Source organism: Meles meles, chromosome 3 (genome assembly GCF_922984935.1).
Source record: "Meles meles chromosome 3, mMelMel3.1 paternal haplotype, whole genome shotgun sequence".
In the NCBI taxonomy this organism is placed as follows: Eukaryota; Metazoa; Chordata; class Mammalia; order Carnivora; family Mustelidae; genus Meles; species Meles meles.
In genome coordinates, this window is record NC_060068.1 from 80,363,235 (window position 1) to 80,387,012 (window position 23,778).

The 23,778-nt window shown below is 42.2% G+C and overlaps 1 protein-coding gene across 1 annotated transcript in view; it reads right to left on the minus strand.

The window, feature by feature from the left end:
* The window catches only part of PDE8B (phosphodiesterase 8B), a 235,757-nt gene that overhangs the window by 125,087 nt on the left and 86,892 nt on the right, over positions 1-23,778 (minus strand). Inside the window, 1 exon segment of the mRNA XM_045999160.1 lies at positions 795-854. Within this exon segment, the coding sequence (XP_045855116.1) occupies positions 795-854 (60 nt within the window).

Consider the following 23,778-nt stretch of genomic DNA (forward strand, 5'->3'; position numbering starts at 1 on the left):
CCCTCCACACATGTTTCTCTCAAGGGGCCATGGGACGCTGAAGGCTGTAGGGAGGACAGGTGACAAGTTGCTGCCATTATTACCATGGGGTGAGGGCCAGAGGTCTTCTCTTCCTAGAGCGAGCTCCCTCCGTGTTACAGAGTCTAGACCACTACCTGGTTCAAGTCACAGGGAACGACAAAGGGGAGCCTCTTGTCATCTTTTCGACCCAGCCAACAACGGTTGTCATTTACTGAGATGGTTTACTGGCAAGTAGACTTCTGGCCACTCAACAGAACTTCACTGAACTCATTCCCCATGAGAGAGGGGAATTAGCTCTACTTCATGGACAGGGCACTGGGTCAAGAGATCAAGCAATACAACCAAGATCACACAGCTTTGCTACCTGGCTGGAAGAGCCAAGATTCACATCCAACAGCAGCTCATGGCCAAATGCCTGGCCATCTGCCACAAACGCCTTCTTCCCTTTCCGGCTGCCGCAGGGTGTGGAGCAGACCGATTTTTTGGTGGAACAGTTGCTCTCCCTCCCAAGCCACCACAGGCCCTACCAACTGTATTTACACTCACGACAGGATGATGTCCAAGTCCTCGAGGAAACGACTGGGTTCCTCAAGTATGGCATTAATAGCAACAAGCATTTACGCAGAGGTATACGTACGCAGTATTTATGAACACATAGGTGTGTCTGCAGGGGTGAGGCTGGCCACCTGCTGTGGGATTGAAAGAGCCCTTCAGAGGGTGCTCCTATAACCGCATGCTCCAAACACAGAGTCCCACGAGTAACAGAGGCCTACCTGAATTGGATCCTGCGTCAGTCTCATGGGCCCGATGCGCACCTCCGCAGAAGAGACCTGCTAAATAAGCAACAGCACATTAGGTGTGTCAAGTCCGACTCCAAGCACTGGCAAGTTCTTCCTTACTTAGAATATTACAGGATGCTCCTCTGTAGACACTGCAGACAAGGATCCCACTGACACGGAGACAGTTTATAAAACATACACAGCATAACCCCGGTTTTGTTTAAGAATACCTACATTTATAGCAATTGAAAATGTCCCAGAAGATATCCTCAAATGCTAAAGAGTGGATTTCAGGTTGTTTTTACTAGAAGTATGTGGATCTTTATAATAAGCAAGTACTGCTTGTTATTGTTGTTAGAGAAAACTGATGATTACTTTCTGCACACCTACTATGTGCTCAGCACCAAGCCAGACAGTTCTTACTCTAAAATCTTGAGGAGATATCTTTCTCAAATGTGAAAGCTATAACATTTGAAGAGCTGTTCCTCTACTTACTTCTTAGTTTTCTTATGTCCAGGCTTTCGTACAAGGCAGACAGATTATTCTTACCCATGTTTACCATGAATAAACTCATCGGAATTGCCTTTCCTCTAGGGAAGCCCATCTCATGACTGCAAGAGGCAAATGTTGCTCCACGACTCAGTCCAGGAAGGAGCTGAGGTGTTGAGGGGCCAATACCATCTAACTGCCTCCTGCTCCAAGCATAGAGCCAGTCTTTGTAGTAACTTTGCTTGGATTCCTCCAAGTGACTCTTTCTAGGTAACTCCATTAAGGGTCTTGACCTCACCTCCACAGACCCAATTTTGTTTTCCTCCAAGAGGAAACTGTCATTTTGCCACGGCTTGGAAGCTCATCCTGCATTCTACAGACTGGTTTGGCCCCTGTCAGTCAGAAGGAACACCTTCAGCAAGCATACAAGGTCACAGGACTGCAGGTAACTCAGGGAATCAAGGGCCAGAGGATGCTTTTGTCAGTGTACAACAGCAGAACTTTCTTTGAATTCTAATTCTGAAAACTAAGAATTTCCCTTTCTCCTTGCTTCCCTTTTCTCCATGCTTAATTCCTGGTGGGCATGGTGTGAATCTTCTCCAAAACAGGACTGAATTGCTGATATTCCAGGATCCCTCAAACCCCGCTTCTCTGTGTGAAGCAATCATGCCAGGGGCTTCGGCCTCTCACCAACCCCGCCAGTAGACAGCTCAAAGCCACACCACAGTACCCTGCAAAGTGTTACTGCTGATACCAGCACCCAGTATATACGCACAGCCCTAAGAATGACTCCACTGAAAAACCAGGGATATGAGGCCTCCTGGGTCATTGGGACTCAGCAGTCCATCCAGCACCGGAGCTCGACTCGGACACAGTGTTTATTTCTGAAACAGACATCGTCCTTCAAAGGCAATTTAACTGCCAGAATTTTACTAAAAAGTTAATAATTAAGAACTGAAACCAATTTGATACAGTAAGATCAAGTCGACTGATTATCTAGGGTAGACTTTCACTGTCCTTGTGATCTCTCTTGGGTTCATGGCACCCATACACCTAAGTTCCCCTCCAACAAGGCTATAGGTTTTCTCCAGCAAAACTGGCTCCCAAAGGGATCACCCAGGGGCAGGAAAAAAAAAAAAAAAAATCAATGAAATATGCAATACAAAGTTTAAAAGGAGTAAAATAAAAAGTAACTCACTTTGGAAGGCTAAGGGACGAGGAAGGATCCCTATTAGAAGGGCACAGACTGCCCAAAGAACAGTTCACTCTTAACCAACACGTTTCTATCCAAGTTTGTAAATAACCAAGATATGTACCAAGTACTTAGAGAAGTACTCTGTGTGTGTGTGTGTGTGTGTGTGTGTGTGTGTGTGTGAGAGAGAGAGAGAGAGAGACTGACAACTCATAATACGTTCCTGATGAAATCTCTCTAGAACAGACCCTGTGAAATAGTGTAATGACTACGGGCACACAAATGGCTGGATTCTCTTAAAATAATTCTCATTATTGTCTTCTACTCATTAAGAACCAGAGGATCTTCTTATATTTCAGCTTTTTCTGTAACTGAATTTAGACAGGGCATAGGTCAAGTCACTTTTTACATAGGTCTCTTGGGATAAAAGCCCTGAAAAGCAGCATTTATGGGTCTTTATTATCAACATTAAAAAGGAAGTCAATTCTTTTTTTCCCTTTATGTAAGGAAATAATGACTAATTTGTAGTAATTCTGAAATAAAGTCCTTGTGTTGTTGACAACACTGTTAAAGCTCTTCAACTATCATCATTTTTTGTTATGCATTTTATGTCTTTAGAAAAGATGATGTTTTTGTTGGAACTATCGAGTGAGCTCTGTATGTTAGCTTCCTAGGGACTGAAGGTTTGTTTTTTTTTTTTTTAAGATTTTATTTATTTGTTAGTGAGAAAGAAAAAGAGAGCACACACACAAGCAGGGGAAGCAGTAGGCAGAGGGAGAAGCAGCCTCCCACTGAGCAGGGAGCCCAATGTGGGTCTCAATCCCAGGACCCTGGGATCATGACCTGAGCCAAAGGTGGACACTTAACGACTGAGCCACCCAGGCGCCCCAAGGGACTGAAGTTTTTAAAGAAGAGGAAGAAGAGCTCTGATGGGAGGTGAAATACCTTCTGAATCACTTCTGATCGCAATTCAGAAGAAGGGGGAAGAAAAAAAACCCTGCGGTTTATTATCTCATTAGTACGTGGTAAAATTTTTTGTGTAATTTTCTTTTAATTTTGAGATGTAAATTTAACTTTTTAATTTTGCACTAATAAGGGAACAGACCCAGAGTTGAGAAGATGGTGAAAAACTGGCATGTTAAAACTCCTATCATGGGTTAGATACTGTAGTAGGAGCTTAACATGTATTTTCTCACTTAATTCAAGAGCCATTTCATTATTTTAGCTCTGATTTATAATGGGCTCAATTATACTGTGGTATCAAAGAGACCCCAAATCTCAGTGGCCTAATAATATAAAGTTTTTTTTATTCATACAAAATTCACTATGGTTCCAGGTGACTTTTCAAAACAATTCCTCCTTGCGGTTACTTAGAAGTCCAGGCCAAGACAAGGTCAAGGAGAAAGTCACAGGAGACTCAGGCATGGATTCTTAAAACCTCTGCCTGAAAGTTACACACACTACTTTCCCTAAGCCCACTGGCTGGAGCTAATCACGTGGTCCCACTTCACTGCAAGGAGGAGGGAAATCGAAGGAAGCCACAGGTTGTAGTTACATAGGCCTTTTTAAACTTTGCCAGGAGAACATCTGACAATCCTGTGAACACTCCTCCAGCCTCCTACTCTCTCCCAGGGGCTGTGCTTGGCGCTCTCACAGGAGTGACCTTAGCAGGAGACAGGCAATGGCCACTGAGTGCCAGTGTGGAATTTTCAAAATGACACCTGACCTAGAACACACCCTTTCCCTGCTCAACAGCAAAGACCCTCCAACTGTCTTCCACAACCGTAAGAGTCGACTGTCTGCAGCCAGCCTTTGAACCTCTGCCTGATCCAGTTCAGCAGGAAGCTGCCCCTGGAGGCAGAGCCCGGGACACCCCACTACAAGTTTGCTTGACCTTCTCCAAGAGCCCTGCCTCTCCCGTCTCTACCCACTTCCTCCCAAGCCCACTCCTCCACCTCCAACACCCAGCTCGGGGCCTCCATTTACCAGCTCCTTTAGTCCTGACCTACACTTAGCTTCCTGTCTCTTGGCTTCCCTTTTCCTTCTTAGGCAGCACTCCCATTCATCTGACCTGGGCTTCCATGTCCAAGAGAGGTCAACTATCTCAACAAAATGGCAGCACTTCTGCTTGCCGGCTCTGAGGGCAGGCGCAAGGCAGTGACCAACAGAGGCCAACCTGCATCCTTTCTATGCAGAGCAGCTGCCGCCTGCAGAGCTCTGTTTCTGACACAGGCGCCTACTGCCTGCCTGTCATCAATCTATGAAAGAGTATTTATGAACATGAACAGGAGACCATTTACTGATGTCTCTGTAACCAAGCCAAGATTCCCTACTTCAAAGAGTGAACTCGGAGCAACTGCAGAGGCACAGATCCCCAATTCGTGTATGAGCTCTGATTCCAGGAAGTGAAGACCTTTGCCAAGGTCACAGAAGCAAGGAAAGGATAGGGTCAGAGATCACCTAGTTCTGGTACCCACAGGGAGAGGAGGATGGGACAAGAATGTGAAGAGACACACTTCCTAGCCACTCTGACCACACGTCGTTCCCCAACAGTCCAATGAGGAAGAACTGTTGACCAGAAGTACAGTCTTAACTATCTCATATTCACAGTGTGTCAAACATTCATGTGTATACATCTGTATACCGGGTAACATACATACATAAGCAGCAGGGTAACCAATGCACATTCATGGGAGTTGACGTTCTAGGAAAAAAAAAATCTATTTTGTAGCATTTGCTGCTTCTCTGGTGTAAATACCTTCCCTTTAATCTCAAGCTAGCAATACAGGTCCCTGAATGTGCAACTAGGACTGTATCTTTACATTCTGGATGAAAAGGATCTATGAGCAGCAAACTTACGGAGTCTTCTGTGGTCTACAAATGCCTATCACTCGCCTTTGATAGTTTAATGAGACGTAGAATTCTGGCTGATAAGCACGGTCCCTCAAACTTTAAAGATGGGAGAAAGGAGAGAGTACTTCCCGTTTTCAAGGTGGGGAGGTCAAGGAAGGCTCCATTAAGGCAAACAGGTCATGAAGAACAAGAGACTGGCTTGGGAGAACAAATTCCAGACATACGAAACAACAGAAGCCAAGGCATGGAGGCAAAAGCGCAAAGATACAATGGCAGAGAACGTGAAGACTGGGAGGACTGGGGTCAGTCCCTCAGAGCATCTTGGAAGGTATGCACCACCACACCCCCCCACCCCTTTCTTTCTTGTAGGCACCAACCACACTGTAGGTTTCTGAGTGGAAAATTAACAGGATCCCATTTGGGACTTGGGAGGGTCGTGGAAATCAAACATTTGGTTTGTCTACTTTCTGGACAGAGAAGAACAGATTTAGCAGAAACAAAACAGACACTGCCGTGAGTAGGAACTAGAGCAATGAAATCAAGTGGGGGAAAATGTCACAACCAATAAGAATACAATGACCCAAAAAACTCACACAGCTTGGCCTCATTTAAGTGGAGAGGAAAGTCCAAGATGAAAACCTGGCACAGGTCAGGCCAATGAAACACATCACCCGGAAAGACCAGGAAGTTCAGGCTAATTAGCCTGTCACTGGACCACGCTCCCTGCTGGGGAACACCACCCCTCAGGGGATTTCTAGCTTCAGGAATTTTGTTAGACAGCCTGGGCTTGGAGTTTTCGAGCTTCCCTCAAACAGGAAGGAAGCGAGAAGTCAGGAAGAGCCATTGCTACCCCATCTGCCCAGCACAGCTTACACCCGCCTCCAGCAGCTGCTCACGTGTCCCTGCCCTCGGAGGCTGTCTTAGCCTGGCTGCACCTAGGCACCCGTAGCAGCTCTCCTCAGCGCCCTTCTCGACTGCATCATTACTGACTATTCCTCATTTAAGTAGCTTTGTCCTTGGCAAGATCGAGTTTCCTGAGGACATAACATCAGTCCTCCTCACCATTCTATCCCCAGCATCTGGAACTGAATTCAACTGCCTAAAATCACATGGGTTTTAAGGAACAGAGTCTGGAACCAAGGCTTGATTTTTTCCCCCTCCCAGCACACCCAGGGAATGTTCTACCATTAGGTTCTAGAGGTTAGAGAATTCTGACCCCTTTTCTACACTGAGGTGCTGGAATTTATTCTGATTTAGCAGAACAGATTCTCCAGGACCCAGCAATCCCTGTTCAGGTCCTGGTCACCGGCACTGCCACTAACAGGGCTGCCACTAGGACTAAGAAATAGAAAGGAAGGTGTGGGTCTACGTCAGTGTCTGGGCAACGGTGGCAGGCTTCTGCCTTCCAGAAAACAAGCTCCAAGTCTGAATCTTCCCCACTTTGGGACTTCGTATTTGGAATCCCTCCCTCCCCACGAGCAGCCACAGAGAACATTCACACACGCGTGCACACATGCACAGCTCGGGGCAAGTGGGGAGGGGTGATGCTGTGGTAAAGATCATGTCCATCACTAAACACATCAGCTGTGGGCTCAGGAGTAAGTATTTTTAAATATTTTAATCCACTCTGCCTGCTGCCCTGTTGGCTCTGACTTTAGTATTCAGTTCTCTCCAGGTATCCCCTGTCCACCCTCCATTCCCAAACCAAAATTCAATTCTTTCTTTATTCCTCTGAGCAAGCAAAGCCTGTGTTTGGCTTTGGTTTTTTGTTGTTGTTGTTGTTGTTGTTTTTAATTGAAAGAGCGAGCCAGCACGTGAACATACAACCGGGTGTGTGTTGGGGGGGGGAGGGTTGGTGGATGGTGACAGAGGTAGGGAGACAATCCCAAACAGACTCCCTGCTGAGCGCAGAGCCCTATGCCAGGCTCTAACCCACAACCTGAGCAGGAAGCGAGCCAGATGCTTAACCAACTGAGCCACCTGGGGGCCCTTACTTCTGCCTTTTCAGTAGGCCCCTGCCTACTCCCTGACTTTCAGTCCGAAAGGCACCAGCACTGACCGTGAGGCTGCACGTCCCTGCCTTGTCGTGGTCTATACTCGGAGACCCCCTGCCCTCAGCCTATCAAGCAGGCTTCCTTCTGTCTCTTTGTCAGCCTCGGGACACTGGCAGCAGGCTCTGCTCTCCCACCAGCCTCCAGCCCTCCCCTAGCTTTGTTTCTGGGCACCCTAGAGCACCTCCTGTCAACTCAGTTGCCCCAGACCTTTTAGTGCCCATTAGGTGGTTCTAACCCTCCCTTTACCCCCTGCTGCCAATTCTCTCATGTCTAGATGTGCTCCTGTTCCAAGTACCTGGGACTTATTAAATGTATCCATGCCCCAGTCCCCTTTCAAACCACAAAAATCAGAATCTCTAACAATGGGGTCCAGGCATCAGCATTTTTAAGTCACAGGTGCAACTAGGGTTCAGAACCAATAGTCTATTCTGAGCAAACATGTCTGTTACAACAGCAAACTCAATTACTTTATTAATTTATTCAATAAATGTCAATTCAGTGCTTACCGTGTGAAATTACCAAAACCCACCTAAACGCCCCTCTCCAAAATCATAAGATCACTTAGGCAAGAGAAAGATACAATCCCTCACATTTGATGATTTCCCCAAACCAGTATCTCTAAATGAGTATCAAAGAAATTGAAGTCTGTTACAAACAGATACATGGAATATTATTCCCAGTCATCAAATACTCACAGTGGATCACAGATCTACCGACTTTGTTTTGTGCTCTCTTATGTTCTATTAATACATTCATTTGGCAGCATAATCTTTCTTCACAAATACAAACATACAGATAACTACTCATCAAAATATACAACCATTGGGGCGCCTGGGTGGCTCAGTGGTTTAAGCTGCTGCTTTCAGCTCGGGTCATGATCTCAGAGTCCTGGGATCGAGTCCCACATCGGGCTCTCTGCTCAGCAGGGAGCCTGCTTCCCTCTCACTCTCTCTGTCTGCCTCTCTGCCTACTTATGATCTCTCTGTGTCAAATAAATAAATAAAATCTTTAAAAAAAAAAAAAATATACAACCATAGAAGAGATTAACTTGACTTTGAAATTTAAAACTTCTATTCACCAAAAGACTAAAGCAAAAAGCAAGAAACCCTCCAATAAAAAGAAAAAAAAAAGGAGAGCCCAAGAGACAGAAGATCTAAAATTCAGGAAATAATCACATATTAGTAACCAGAACATAACAAAAACGTCTCAAAACAATCCTTGAAAAGACAGCCAAGAAGAAAGTTGAGCAACAGGGGGGAAAAAAAAAGAACAAAAAAAACCTCAGGAGAAGGAAATGTAAGCATGAAAAGATGCTCAATCTCTAGTAATCAGGAAAATAATTTTCAATTACAATGAGATATCATACCTAGCCATTTAATAAAAGCAAAAAATGGTAGAATTAAGAAATTAAATAGTTTCATGGGCCAAAATGTTGACCCATAGGAAATCATACATTGCTGTTGAACGTGTAAATTGTTTCAGCCACTTTGAAAAGTATTTTGGGGATTCCTAATAAAGATGAAAAGGCATATATCCTACAATCCAATTCCTATGTGATTTCTGTGGGCTTCTCTGTGGGATATAAGGAGGCATTTACAAAAATATTTGGAGCAAATTTTTAACAAAAAAAAAAAAAATGGAGACAGCCTAATCCACAATCCATTAGCATCTATCACCAGGAAAAATATTATTCTGACGAATATCCATATATTGGATATTATACTATGAAAATATATCAGCTAAGAGCTATCCATTCAAAATGGATCAATCTCATAAACCTCAAATAAAAAAAAGATTTAGAAAAATACATACCTTAGAACACTACTTAAAGTTTTAAATTATTTAAAATACTGACTATAGGGGCACGTGGGTGGATCAGTCTGTCAAGCTTCTGCCTTTGGCTCAGGTCATGATCTCAGGGTCCTGGGAACAAGCCCCTCACCTCAAATCTGACTCTCTGCTCAGCGGGGTGTCTGCTTCTCCCTCTCCCTCTGTCCCTCCCTGCCCCATTCATGCTCTCTCTCTCAAAGATAAATACCAAAATAATCAACTAACTATAGTTTAGGAATATTATAACAGTACAGAGAAAAGCTTATAAATTCCCAGTTAAGGCAAGAGTCCCATTGGTGAAAAGGAAAAGGGGATTTATGTAGGGAAGGAACTACCAGGGGCTTCAACTACTGTTCATGGTCTATTTTTTTTTTTTTTAAAGCAGTGAGTTGTGACTACATAGGTGTTTATTGAATTATTTTTTCTCATTTGTTGTTTATCTTCAAACTGCAAAATAAATTTATCATATATTTTATTGGAAGTCTTTTCTATTTTTGAGTTAACATTAACTGAGCAGTAACCACTAGACAAAGAGCCTATATATAAGTACTACTTTCCTACTATATTTATTTGGTAAAATAATAATAAAATGTCTCAGAATATGGATATAATTTCCTTGAAACTCAGTAAAATTAAACCCTAGAGAAATGGTCTGGGACTCAGACCCACTGCTCAAAATAACTGCTCCTTGCCTCATTATGAACGGGCTTATGAACCCCCCAAGCAGCATTTCATGTCATGGTCACAGCAACCTCACTTCCTTAACAGCTAAAGAACTTCAACCTCTGGGGTGCCTGGGGGGCACAGTCAATTAAGTGTCCAACTCTTTCTTCCGGCTCAGGTCCTAATCTCATGGGTCGTTAGATTGAGCCCCACTGGGCTCTGCGCTCAGTGCACAGTCTGCTTGGGAGTTTCCTTCTGTCCCTCCCTTGAGCTTGCACTTCCTCTCTAAAATTAAAAAAAAAAAAATCTTTCAAGAAAAAAAGAAAAGAAAAGGACTTGAAGCTCCATCACAGTTCAACACCTCACCCAAGGGACTAGAGTTGAGATTTAAGCCCAGACCACCTTACTTAAAAGGCCATGCTCTTATACATTCACTTACATTTTGATTTGTTCTAGAAAAGTCTTAAGATGCTATGCAAAGAAACTAAGTCAAACTTTTATTTTTATTTTTTTTTAGATTTATTTATTTATTTATTTGACAGAGAGAGATACAAGTAGGCAGAGAGGCAGGCAGAGAGAGTGAGAGGGAAGCAGGCTCCCTGCCGAGCAGAGAGCCTGATGTGGGACTCGATCCCAGGACCCTGAGATCATGACCTGAGCCGAAGGCAGCAGCCTAAACCACTGAGCCACCCAGGCGCCCTAAGTCAAACTTTTAAAATGATAAATGAAAGCTCTGGCTGAAGAACACTGAGCACAGGGCAAATGAAGTGGGGAGCTCAGTATGTACAGCCTATGCCATAGCCAACACAGCTGTCAGTCAAAGAGGGAGACACAGCTTCGTGCCCAAGAGGAGACAGTAATGGGCTTCTCAGCGCTGTGTCTTACAACACCCCCAACCGATGCCTTCCCCTCCATTCCCTAGTCACTGGCGTCAACAAGGCTGCTCTTTCTCAACAGGTACCACTGCTACCCTCCACTAAGCAGAAAAGCTGGAAACACTGCAGTGAGAAAGGATAGAGGCCATCGAGGCCATCCTCAGGTTAGCAAAGAGGTGATTAAAAAACAAAACAAAACTGGGGCGCCTGGGTGGCTCAGTGGGTTAAAGCCTCTGCCTTCGGCTCGGGTCATAATTCCAGGGTCCTGGGATTGAGCCCCACATCGGGCTCTCTGCTCAGCAGGGAGCCTGCTTCCTCCTCTCTCTCTCTCTCTGCCTGCCTCTCTGCCTACTTGTGATCTATCAAATAAATAAATAAAATCTTAAAACAAAACAAAACAAAACAAAAACACTGAGATGCCTGGATGCCATCAGATCTTAACACAGAAAATGTGATCAGCATGGTCTAATGGAGACAGCGTCCACACCACCCACATAAATCAGATGAAGGAAATTATTTAAATGATATACTCACTTCATCTATAGCCATGGGAAAAGAATTCTGCCTGATACCAATTAGATATTAAGAGAAAAAGAAAAAAAAAATGGTCAAGAATACAATCCACGAGGGACGCCTGGGTGGCTCAGTGGGTTAAATGTCTGCCTTCAGCTTAGGTCATGATGCCAGGGTCCTGGGATCGAGCCCCTTGAGCCCCCATGAGGCCCCCTGCTCAGCAGGGAGCCTGCTTCTCCTCTGCCAGCACCCCACCTGACCCCACCCCTCTTTCTGGCTATCTCGTTCTCTCAAATAAATAAAAATCTTAAAAAATATATATATAATCCACGAAATGGGTGAGTACCCAAAAAGGTGAGCACAAGGAAGCCCTAGAGAAAATCGGCTTTGGAGGAAAACAAAAACCCAGCTGTACTCATATTATGATGATGTCAAAAAGGCTTTGCATTATACATGCAGTCCAAAAATCAAGGCATCACCGTTCATAAATGTAACAATTCTGCCAGTATCACCAGGTTGAATATGTATAAACGTAACACCATTTCCACATGCCAAAGGTCAAACCCAGAGTCTGACTTGGAAAGCAGAGGAATTTAAAGGCAAACATAAAAGGTGACATCCTCAACGCACTTTTAGTAGGGATATTACTGATAATAAAACTGCCCGGTGGCTTCAAGCATCTACAATTACATACTTTTAGTAGGGATATTACTGATAATAAAACTGCCCGATGGTGTCAAGCATCTACAATTACACTGTGTAACAGAGAACGAACTAAGCACAGTTGATCTCTAATTATTCAGGAGGCAGTTATCCAGATTGTGGAAAAATCCAAGCATTTCTGATGCTTTTCCAGCCTGCTGCGTGCCTTTTCGTAAACATTAAATGAAGGCAAGAGAAAGTGAAGAGGGATGATATTCAGATCAGTCAATTCTGCAACATGGCCAGCAGTTCTGGTAAACAGATTGGATGGGCAAGGGAACAGAAACCATCCGCTAAAAATGAGTTTGAGATTTCCTGTGGATTTCAATTATCCATACTGCCCCTGTCCTAAATTTTATCACTGATAAGTTAGAGTTGCCTCAAAGAGCCAATAGCAAAACGTCTCCCCTGCTCAGCTACAGGACAATCTCACACTATGGCCCCGGTAACCCTGAAAAAACTATTTTTTTCACCACACCTAGTATTGCATCAAATATTCAGCCACATGTGCTTTCCCAACTCTAGTGTGTCAGGGCCACTCACACTGACATAAAATGCAACCATGAGTCCCTGAGTCCATGGATCACATGGACATTGGAATTAAAGAATCAGTGTCAAGCAGATTCTCAAATTAAAAAAAAAAATCCCATTTAAAATTAAGTAACTCAGGGACTCCTGGGTGGCACATTTGGTTAAGCGTCTGTCTTCAGCTCAGGTCCTGATCTCAAGGTCCTGGATGGAGCCCAATCCCTGGTCAGGTTCCCTTCTCAGTGGGGAGTCTGCTTCTCCCTCTCCCTCTGCCTGTGGCTCCCCCTGCTTGTGCTCTCTCTCGCTCTCTGTCAAATAAGTAAATAAATCAAACTTAAAATTAATTCATGAGAAGTCTCTTGCAAAATGCAAAAGCCCATTTTGTGTGTGTGTGTGGGGGGGTTTAGATTATTTATTTGAGATAGTACAAGAGTGAGAGAGAGAGAGAGAGAGAGAACACAAGCATGGGGAGCAGCAGGCAGAGGGAGAAGCAGACTCCCTGCCGAGCAGGGAGCCCAATGCGGGGCTCAATTCCAGGACTCCGGGATTATGACCTGAGTTGAAGGCAGACACTTAACCAACTGAGCCACCCAGGCGCCCCCAAAAGCCCATTTTGAAATACAGCTTGACCTATTTGGTATAAACAATTATTTCTAAACAGTTATTCATAGAAAGTACAATTCATATCCTAAAAATGTTAAGACTGAAGTGAGATACTACACAATTAAAACCGCAACACAATTATTAGAAAGCCAGCAAGCAAGACAGTCACCTGAGATTGTATCCCAAGAGCCCTAAGACCCCTACTCTAAGATTGCGACCAGTGGCAGCCAAGTCTCTTCCATGCCCTGGCCCTCTGGTTCCATGGGGGCTTACGTCAAAAGTCATGGGATAGCTCCCGCCATCTTGTTTCTTCTTTTCCAAAATATTTTAAGATCTAGAGACAAGGACAAGGGAGCACTAGAAGGGCAGAAACGGCCTTTCCACAGGGGTGCGGCTGGGCAGAGGAAGGAAGCCTACTTCAGCACTCTCCTTTCCCCCAGAAACCCAGAGATTTAGAGAGGGGTAAGGAACAAATGTATCTGCCGATGGAGAAAAAAAAATTTTTTTAAACTCCAAAGCGCGCGCGCGCACACACACACACACATTAAATCCCTAAAGGTTACTTTTGACTTAGCCAAAGTACATTTCTTTAAAAACATAGTTGAAACTCACCACCTATCTTGGATCCGCATATCTTCCTATTCCTTTGGCTGGAAAAAAGACTGAATTCCACTCTCATAGCCCAGAAGCAGGGAGGTGAGAAGCTCCCTTTTATACTTGGGAGTTCTAAAGCTCCGCCTACAGGCTCACTCTGGCGAGCCTCGGGCTCTCACCTTTTTGTACTCAAGACATTAAAACACCCTCAGAGAGCACAGTGCTCTGCAATCAGTTCAATATGGTGGTAAGAAATAAGCCAGCAGTGCCTGCAGGGAGCTATGGGAACCCAGGTAAGACACATTTAGCTTCATCTGGGAATTCAGGCAAACTTCTAAGAAGATCACAGCAGACCTCAATGATAAAGGAGTGGGAACTAGTCAGGTGAAGACTGTTGTAAGGAGCAATTCAGGTCCCTAGGAATACCATGAGAATGTAAAAGAAAAGCAGTGGGTCTGTGGATGGGCAACACTGAGGTTGGAGAGGGTGGAAGGAGGCAGGTCATAGGGCCATGGTCTTGATGTGCTGAGAAAGGTGACAAAGGTTTAGTAATGTTGGATTAATATTTAGCCAAATCCCTCTGGTTGAAGTGCATAGATTAAGGGGGTCAGCATTGGAAGACCAGAGATCAGAGAGAACCTTCTGTGATGATCAAGCCTAACGGCTCTCAAAATGTAGTCCTGGAACCATTGGCATCATCCGGGACTTACTAGAAATGGCAAATCTCAGGCCCACTGTAGACCTGCTGAATCAGAAGCTCTGGGAGTGGACTCAGCAATGTGTGTGTTGACCAACCCTCCAGCTGATGGGGATGCGGCCAAGACTGGAGAACCACTGGTGTACATAAGAGATGATGAGCACCTGCACTAGAGGCAGTGGTAGGAGATATGGATAAGAGGATGAATTAGAGGCAGATATGGTCATAGAATCAACCAAGACTTAGGTGTGCAAGGAAGAGAAAGAAATGGAGGTTCAAGGATTTTGGTCTGAGTGACTGGGTGAGGCTGTAACGAATACAGGAGGTCAAGAAGGTGTATGGGGGATAATGAGTTAAGTGGTGGACATGTAGAGTTTGAGATGCCTCTGGGATATCTAGCTTGTCAGGCTGTAGGATCCATGAGTAGGAAGCTCAGAGACAGAGATACCAGTGGAGAGGAGAGGCGGATAAAAATATGCCATCACTAAGAGCAGGAGACCAAAGACAGAGTTCTGGAGACACCAGTATCAGAGGGCTGAGGAGAGTCAGAGAAGTCTGAATCAGAGTTAGAAAAAGGAAAAAAAGGAAACCAGCTGATTCCCCCAGGACGTCAGTTACTTCCACAGGGCATAGCTAAGTAGGTTTTCTCCCCATAATTCAAGATCAGGGTATCCACCCACATAACTTGCCATAATCAGTAAAAGAAAAATCAATACATGATCATCTCAAGAAATGCCAAGATGGGGTTTTGATAAAACTCAACATTCATCTAAAAAATCCCTTTGTTGACAGCTTCCCAGCATCCATTCCTTCTTTCTCCCATCCCAGGCCTTACTGGCTACCATGATTGGTCAGGGGTAGTCAAGTGACTTAGGCTTGTCCAAAGCAAAGCTTAGAAACAGCTTCTCTTTCTCTCCATTCTCACTGGTAGTCAGAAGAAACACAGCCAGGTTGTTGCTCTTGGTACCATGTAAGAATGGACATGACACCACTGGAGCAAAGAGTGGGAAAATGGAAAGAAATCAGATCTTTTGCAGCAGTATCACACCAAAAGATTAAGTCTTGGCGAAAGCCATTTCTACCACTTATGTAAGCCAATAAATTGCCTTTTATTGCTTATGTAATAAAATTGCTGAAACAAGGCTAAATTAGCTTTTCTGTGTTTAACACAGGAATAATCCCAATGGAAACACATGACTTCCTCCTGTTGACACCAGAAAGAGATCTGATAATAGATACCCTTTGGGTGGAAAACAGGCCACACCAGTTACACATGTATGGTGTGTGGCTTCCCAAAAGAAGGGATATGAAACCATCACAACTCCAACAACTAGGGTCCAGACCAACATCTGAGCAGAGGAGAAATGGTATTCCAACTGAAGGATAACAGAGCTAATTTCCACAGCTATCTTTGGGTGAAGAACACTTACGGAATTCCAGGAAAACCAGAGGTCTAAACAAAAGCTATTGGCACCAACGGTCTCACCTGCCAACCACCAGCCCTTAAATTGAATCTTCTCTAGTCATATACATCATCAGAAAATTTCTCAAGAAGGTTCATGGGAAACTCATTCCCTGATTCCTGGCATGTTGAAACTCTTTGTGGCTTTTTATCCTTGATGGTAAGTTTGGCTGAATATAGAATTGCTTCACTCTTTCTTTTCTAGATTATCTTTAATGTATTTCTCTACTGTCTCTGGCTCAAAGCCTTGCTATCAAGGTCCAATGCCAGTCTGATTTTCTTTCCTTTAAAAATGACTTGGTCTCTTTGCCTGGATGCCCCCAAATATTTTTTTTAAAGATTTTATTTATTTATTTGACAGACAGAGATCACAAGCAGGCAGAGAGGCAGGCAGAGAGAGGAAGGGAAACAGGCTCCTCGCTGAGCAGAGAGCCTGACGCGGGGCTCAATCCCAGGACCCTGGGACCATGACCCGAGCCAAAGGCAGAGGCCTCAACCCACTGAGCCACCCAGGCGCCCCTATTTTTTTTTTCTTTATGGGCATTATGTTATCAGAATATGTATTGGTGTTGTCCATTCTGGGCCAACGTTCCCAACATGTTATATTCCCTTTCTTTGGTGGAGTCCAGTTTTTTTCCAGGAAGGTTTTCTTTAATTTATCTGATAATATATGTTCTATTTCATTGACTTAACTTTCATTTTCATTTTTTTCCAGAGACTCATATATATAGATCTCCCCTGCCAATATTCCATATCTTGATTTTTCTTTCAAATTTTCTATTTTCCTTTTCATTTCTGTTTTTTCTTCTTCCTTTCCAACTTCTGTTTACCCTACAGTATATTCTGCATTGTTTATTCATTCTTACAGTGCTTCCAGTTGGGTCTTTTTTTCTTAAAAATTTTTTTTTGTATTTATTCCTACTTTTCTGAATTATTAACTTTCTTTTTCATATCTCTGTTGCTCAACCATTTAACCTGTGTTTTTCTAATTTGGATTTCTGCTGTTCTTTCATACCTTTTGTTTTCTTAATTTCTTTTACCTAATTCTGAAATATTAGGCTGCAGTTTCTCCTCTGTCTTATGAGCATATGACTTCATTGTCTGCCATTTGAAGCATGTGAAGCACCCCCCACTTCTGGCTTTTGTTCTCAAACCAACTCTCTAAGCCTTCTGCTCATCGTGGGAGTACCCCCCATTTTTTGGGATGGGTGCTCATGGGCAATATCTGGGCTACCAGCCTCCAGGAGGAGTAGTCCTTCCATCTTTCAGTCATTTCTTCCTAGGAACCCCTTGTTACTGTCAGTGGTTTGGTTCCAACTGCTCATGTTGTGGAGTTTACAGACATACTCTGATGCTGTGCTTTGTAAAAAGATGCTCTTTGTGGGTTACAGGGTTCACTAATATTATTGCTCTCTCTTTCTTTATGAGGGGAATTAAGAGGATGAAAAAAAGGAGACTGTAAAATCAGGATCCATGAAAGAAAAAATTGGTAAGCTGAACTTTATTAAAATGAAATCTTCTGCTTTAAAGAGGCTGTGAAAAAGACTGAAAAGTTAAGCCACAGATAGCGAGAAAGTATTTTCAAAACACTTATCTAATAAAGGACTTGTATCCAAAATATACAAAGAACACTTAAAACTCAACAATAAGAAAACAAACAACCCAATTGAAAAATGGGCAAAATATCTGGACAGAAACCTTACCAAGGAAGATACACAGGTACAAAGATGTTAAGCATCATTTGTCACTACAGAACTGCAAATTAAAACAGTGAGGATACCATCACACACCTAAAATTCAAAAAACTGACAATGCCAATCAATGGATGGTGATTCACAAGAGCAAAAACAAAAACAAAAAAATTTAAGAATGAAGTCTTTCATTCAAACCTTCCTTCAACAAACATTTATTTTTTTAATTTTTAATTAAATTCTAGTTAGTTAACAGATACTACAATATTGGTTTCAGGCATAGAATTCAGTGGTTCATCACTTACACACAAACCCACTGCTCATCACAAGTGTTCTCCTTAATACCCATCACCCATATAGCCCATCCCCCACCCATCTCCCTCCATCAACCCCCAGTTTGTTTTCTGTCATTAAGAGCCTCTTATGATTTGTTTCCCTCTCTCTTTTCCCCCCTCCTATATGTTCTTCTGTTTTGTTTCTTAAATTCCATGTATGAGTGAAATCATACAGTATTTGTCTTTCTCTGACTGATTGATTTAACTTAGCATAATACACTCAAGTTCCAACCACGTCATTACAAACGGCAAGATTTCATTCTTTTTGGTGGCTAAGTATTTTCTGTATATATACCACCTCTTTTTACCCATTCATCATAGATGGACATCTGGGCTCTTACCATAGCTTGGGTATTGCTGATAATTCTCCTATAAACATCGGAGTGCATGTACCCCTTCGAATCTGTATTTTTGTATCCTTTGAGTAAATACCTAGTAGTATAATTGCTGGGTTGTAGCACAGTTCTATTTTTAACTTTCTGAAGATTCTCCATACTGTTTTCTGGAGTGGCCGCATCAGTCTGTATCACCACCAACAGTATAAGAAGGGTGCCCTTTCTCCACACCCTCACCAACATCTGTTGTGTCTTGCGTTGTTAATTTTAGCCATTCTGACTGTTTTGAGGTAGTATCTCATCATAGTTTTGATGTTGAGAATCTTTTCATTTGTCTGTGGGCCAATCTCGATGTCTTTGGAAAAGTGTCTGTTCATGTCTTCTGCCCATTTCTTAACCGGGTTATTTGTTTTGAGTGTTGAGTTTGATAAGTTCTTTACATATTTTGGATACTAACCCTTTATCAGATATGTCATTGCAAATATCTTCTATGCCGTAGGCTTTTAGTTTTGTTGATTGTTTCCTTCTCTGTATAGAAGCTTTTTATCTTGAGAAAGTCCCAATAGTTCATTTTTGCTTTGTTTCCCTTGTCAACAAACATTTATTTACTGAGCACCCACTATAGTCCAGTCACTGGGAAAAAACTGCTCACTGCTATACAACCCCCAAAAAAAGGCTTGATTTAGATTTGAGCTCAGATGCTCTGACTCAGAACCTATGCTTTCACATAACGTACAATACTACATGCCAGACTACCTGAATGGCATCAAAGAAGACTGAAATAAATGGAACGATATATTGCCTTCCTGGATGGGAAGCCAGTATTAAAAAGACATCATGTTGCCCCTAAATTAATAAATATATTAATTACTATTGATACCCTGGCACAACTTTTTTTTTAATTGTAAAATATTTCTCAAATCTATGTAGAAGAATCATTACCCATAACTGACTAACAAAATTATAAAGAAAGAGTTATGAGTATTTTGCTCTGGCCGACTAAGAAGAGACTTCAAAGATACAAATACCAAAACAACTGTGGTCCTAGCAGAGAGATGAACGGAAGGTAAAAGAAAGTCTAAGAATGAAATATGTAAATATATTCAGGTATACATTTGTGTGTGTGTGCACAGTGTGTATGTGCATGTGTGTGTTCCTAAGCTTTCCGTTACCTTTCATTCATCTCTTTGCTAGAACCATGCCATTTTGGAGGTATGACTTTAGTGAACAGTAAAAGTGTCACTTTGTATCAGTGAGCAAGAAGTGAATAATTCAGTAATTTCACTAATGATAGGATCATTTCGTTAACATGTGGAGAAAAATTACGTTAGCTCCATACTTCACAAGACATCCAAATTACTTCCAGGCAGTTTAAAATTTTAAATGGGGAAAAAAAACCCCATAAGAACACTGAAGAAAAAGTAGAGATGAATACTTTTATCATTCCAGGGCCTGGAAGGCCTTGCTAAGAATAACACCAAAGACATAAATCCTGAAGGAAATGATTGATAGATTATTACTACTAAAAATAAATATATAAAAAGTATAATAAATATAAAATTACAAAACAGAGAAAAAATATTAGTAATGTATGAAAAGAAAAAAAGTGCCATATTTATCAGAGTTCTTTAAAACTCTAATAGGAGGAGGGCCTGGGTGGCTCAGTGGGTTAAGCCGCTGCCTTCGGCTCAGGTCATGATCTTGGGGTCCTGGGATCGAGTCCCGCATCAGGCTCCCTGCTCAGCAGGGAGCCTGCTTCCCTCTCTTTCTCTCTCTGCCTGCCTCTCTATCTACTTGTGATCTCTCTTTGTCAAATAAATAAATAAAATCTTTAAAAAAAAACCAAAAAAACCAAAACTCTAATAGGATAATTATTTAAAAGGCAAGCATCCCCATTAAAAATGGGACAGTAAAAGACAGGCAATTCACAAAACACACACACAAATAGGCTATAAAAATTATGTAACACTGCTCAGCTTCTCTGGAAATCCAAAACTGTAAATAAAAACTAGATTCTACGTTGGCTCATGAAATTCCAAAGATTTTACAATGATGATCCCCAGTGCTGCTAAAGGTCTGGAGAAAGAAGTTTTTTCTTTGCTGGAGGGGGAGGAAAACTGTCCCAGTGACTCTACATCCCTTAACACATACCAAATGCCTTCCTGGACTACGGTAAGGTAAATGGCTAGAACCTTCAAATGTATTTGAGACTCTTTCAATTGCCATCCCTTTTCCTCTGTTTATACATCCACCATGATATTTATCATGTAATAATTTTGCCACCATAACCACAAACTGTCTGGGGCAGGAGGATCCTTGGAGACAGAAGACAACACCATCCAACCACAGGCAGAGAACCAGTAAATGATCAGCTGTGACAGGTGTATCCAAACACCCAACACCCATATCCATCTGCTACAACCAGGACTCACAGATATTGGTGAGTGGGTGTTTAATTTAATACATCATTAACATGCAAAAAAACCTTTTGTAAATGGAAGATTATTCTGCTCCTTGGCACAAAATGCAGGATGCTGGAAAACTAAAGCTGCCAATGTTGCTATTCGGTAAAAGGTTTTTAATACAACACTAAATCTGAAATTCCTTTTGCCACGTGTAACTAAGGGCAATAACACATGTCCCTGTGAGGGCTGATGCCGGGTCTCTGTTCTTCATGGATGGATCTCCAGTGCATGGCACAGCAGGCATTTAATAAATGATATAAATTATGATGGTGATATGATATGATATGATATGGTGATATGATATGATTCATTCTTTTGGAAAATCTTTACTGAGCCCCACAGTGAGCCAGAAACTAACTAGGTGCCTTACATTTATAATTTAACTTCATAAGCTGCATCATCAAATCATAAGCTCTTACTTTAGCTTGCATCAAAACATAGCCCCCAAACATTTGACTTACTTATATGAAAACACAAATGCCAACTTCTAGATTAGCTAACTTCACCTTCCCCCACTCTGATACCACAGAAAATCAAGAAGTGCTTTACATCCTTCCTTGTATTATTACAAATATTCTTCCACATATTACCTCCTGGTAAACGATAATTTCCAAGAATTTGGGAACTGAAAACTCCAAAGGGATCATCTTCTTTAACTCTTTCATTTTACACATTGCCAAATAAGGCCTAAGAGGGTAGGGGATATGTTCAAAAGCACACACAAGCGAGCTGTCACAGTGGGATAAAATCGTGGGCTCTAGGCTTACAGACCAACCGTGCTTCCACCCTGCCCTGCTGTTTCTTCCTGTAATCACCCAAATGCCTTCCCTTTAGTAACAGAAGCACAGAATACCACGTTCTTAGGCCTTGCAAAGAGAAGATGCCGGAATAGATATACTTGTGGTCCGCTTTATTCCCAATCCCAAACTCGTGACTCTGCTTATAATTTAATAGAAGAATCTGTAAATATATACCATGTACTTGAGTGAATGACAGACACACCATAAAGGTTAAAAGCATTTACTAGCAATTCTGGAAAAGACTATGGATTATTTTTTAATGAAAAGGCTAATCATGACACTAAAATTTTCTTCAAAGGTCTCATTTTACCATTTTCCTCTACAACTTATTTTCCAAAGCCTTCTGCAAAATCTGACATACTACATCCAGCCATAGAAGACGGGCTAATTAAGCAGTGTCTTAAGCCACTCTACTAGAATACATGCCTTCCAGTGTGGACTTACCTACGAGCCAAAGACAAGACATAAATGGCAATGTAAAAATCCAGAGAAGAAAAGGAAACAGATGAAGGTAAGGGAAAAGCAGGAAAGAGCTGACAGTCATAAATGGTTAGGTAAATCAAGGACAAATTTCCTATAAACAAAAAGGATCCTCTTAGACCACTGAGAAGTCTTACTAAAGCTGAGATGCAGGCTTGGGTCCCTGAGTAATAATAAAAACTAATTGGGGCCAATAAGGTGTAATAGGGAAAAACTGCAGATCAAAGGCCTATGTTCTGTTCCAATTCATACATTAACTAGCTGTGTGATCATGAACAGACATCACGACATCACTCTGGGTATCAGTTTTGTAAAATGAGAGTTAAATTCAGTGCCTCTCAAACGTATCCACAGACATACCCTAAAAACAAAGAATGATGATGGTTAGAAATGCAGGCTGTTTGCAGCCCCAGATTTCTCCAGTCTGTGTCTTCTATTTAAAAATATTTAAAGAGGGGGTGGAACACATGGGTGGCTCAGTCAATTAAGCATCCAAATCTTGATTTTGGCTCAGGTCATGATCTTGAGGTTGTGAGATCAAGCCCTGTGTTGGGCTCTGCCCTGGGCATGGACTCTGCTTAAGATTCTCTCTTTCCAACCTAGATGTCCATCAATACATGAATGGATAAAAAAGATATCACACACACACACACACACACACACACACAGGAATACTATGCAGCCATCAAAAGAAAGGAAATCTTGCCATTTGCGCCAACGTGGATGGAACTAGAGGGTATCATGCTTAGTGAAATAAGTCAATCGAAGAAAGACAACTATCATATGATCTCCCTGATATGAGGAAGTGGAGATGCAATGTGGGGGGTTTGGGGGGTAGGAAAAGAATAAATGAAACAAGATGGGATTGGGAGGGAGACAAACCATAAGTGACTCTTAATCTCAAAACAAACTGAGGTTTGCTGGGGGTGGGGAGGGAAAGGGTGGTAGGGTTATGGACATTGGGGAAGATATGTGCTATGGTGAGTGCTGTGAAGTGTGTAAACCTGGCGATTCACAGACCTGTACCCCTGGGGCTAATAATACATTATATGTTAGTAAAAAATTAAAAATTAAAAAGATTCTCTTTCCCTCTCTCTTGTCCTTCCCCCTACAATTGCTCTCTCTCAAAAATCAAAAATAAAAATGGGGTGCCTGAGTGGCTCTGTTGTTAAGTGTCTGCCTTCAGTTCAGGTCATGATCCCAGGTTCCTGGGATGGAGCCCTGCATCCGGTCCCTGCTCGGCAGGAAGACTGCCTTTCCCCCTCCAACTCCCCCTGCTTGTGTTCCCTCTTTCGCTGTGTCTCTCTCTGTCAAATAAATAAATAAATAAAATCTTTTAAAACATTTTTTAAAATAAAATAAATAAAAAATAAAAATAAAAAAAAATAAATTAAAAATATTTCATGGAGATTCTACTTCTAGGTCCCATATGACCTGGAGCAACTTATGTATCTTCTATGAGCTTCTATTTTCTTGGACCAACTCTCTTACAAGAAAAACCAGAAAATGTGAACAGAATATTTTTTTTTAAACATCAAAGTATTAGAGACACTGCAATGCAGTAAGAATTTGTGAGACCAAGATCTAGAAGACAAAAGGAAGGTGAGAAGCAAGAATGTGGATTTTGGTCCCGATAGTCCTTCACAGTTACTGACAATGCTGATAGCAGCAGCTGACCAGCAAAAAGGAACTTTGTAAACACCTTAGGTTTTTCTGTCAGGACCTCAGTGCTCTACTGTATAAAAATAGAATTGGCCTTGAAACAGATCAGCCTTCACATGGGCTAAAACCCTCTGAATCATTCCAATCACTGATTA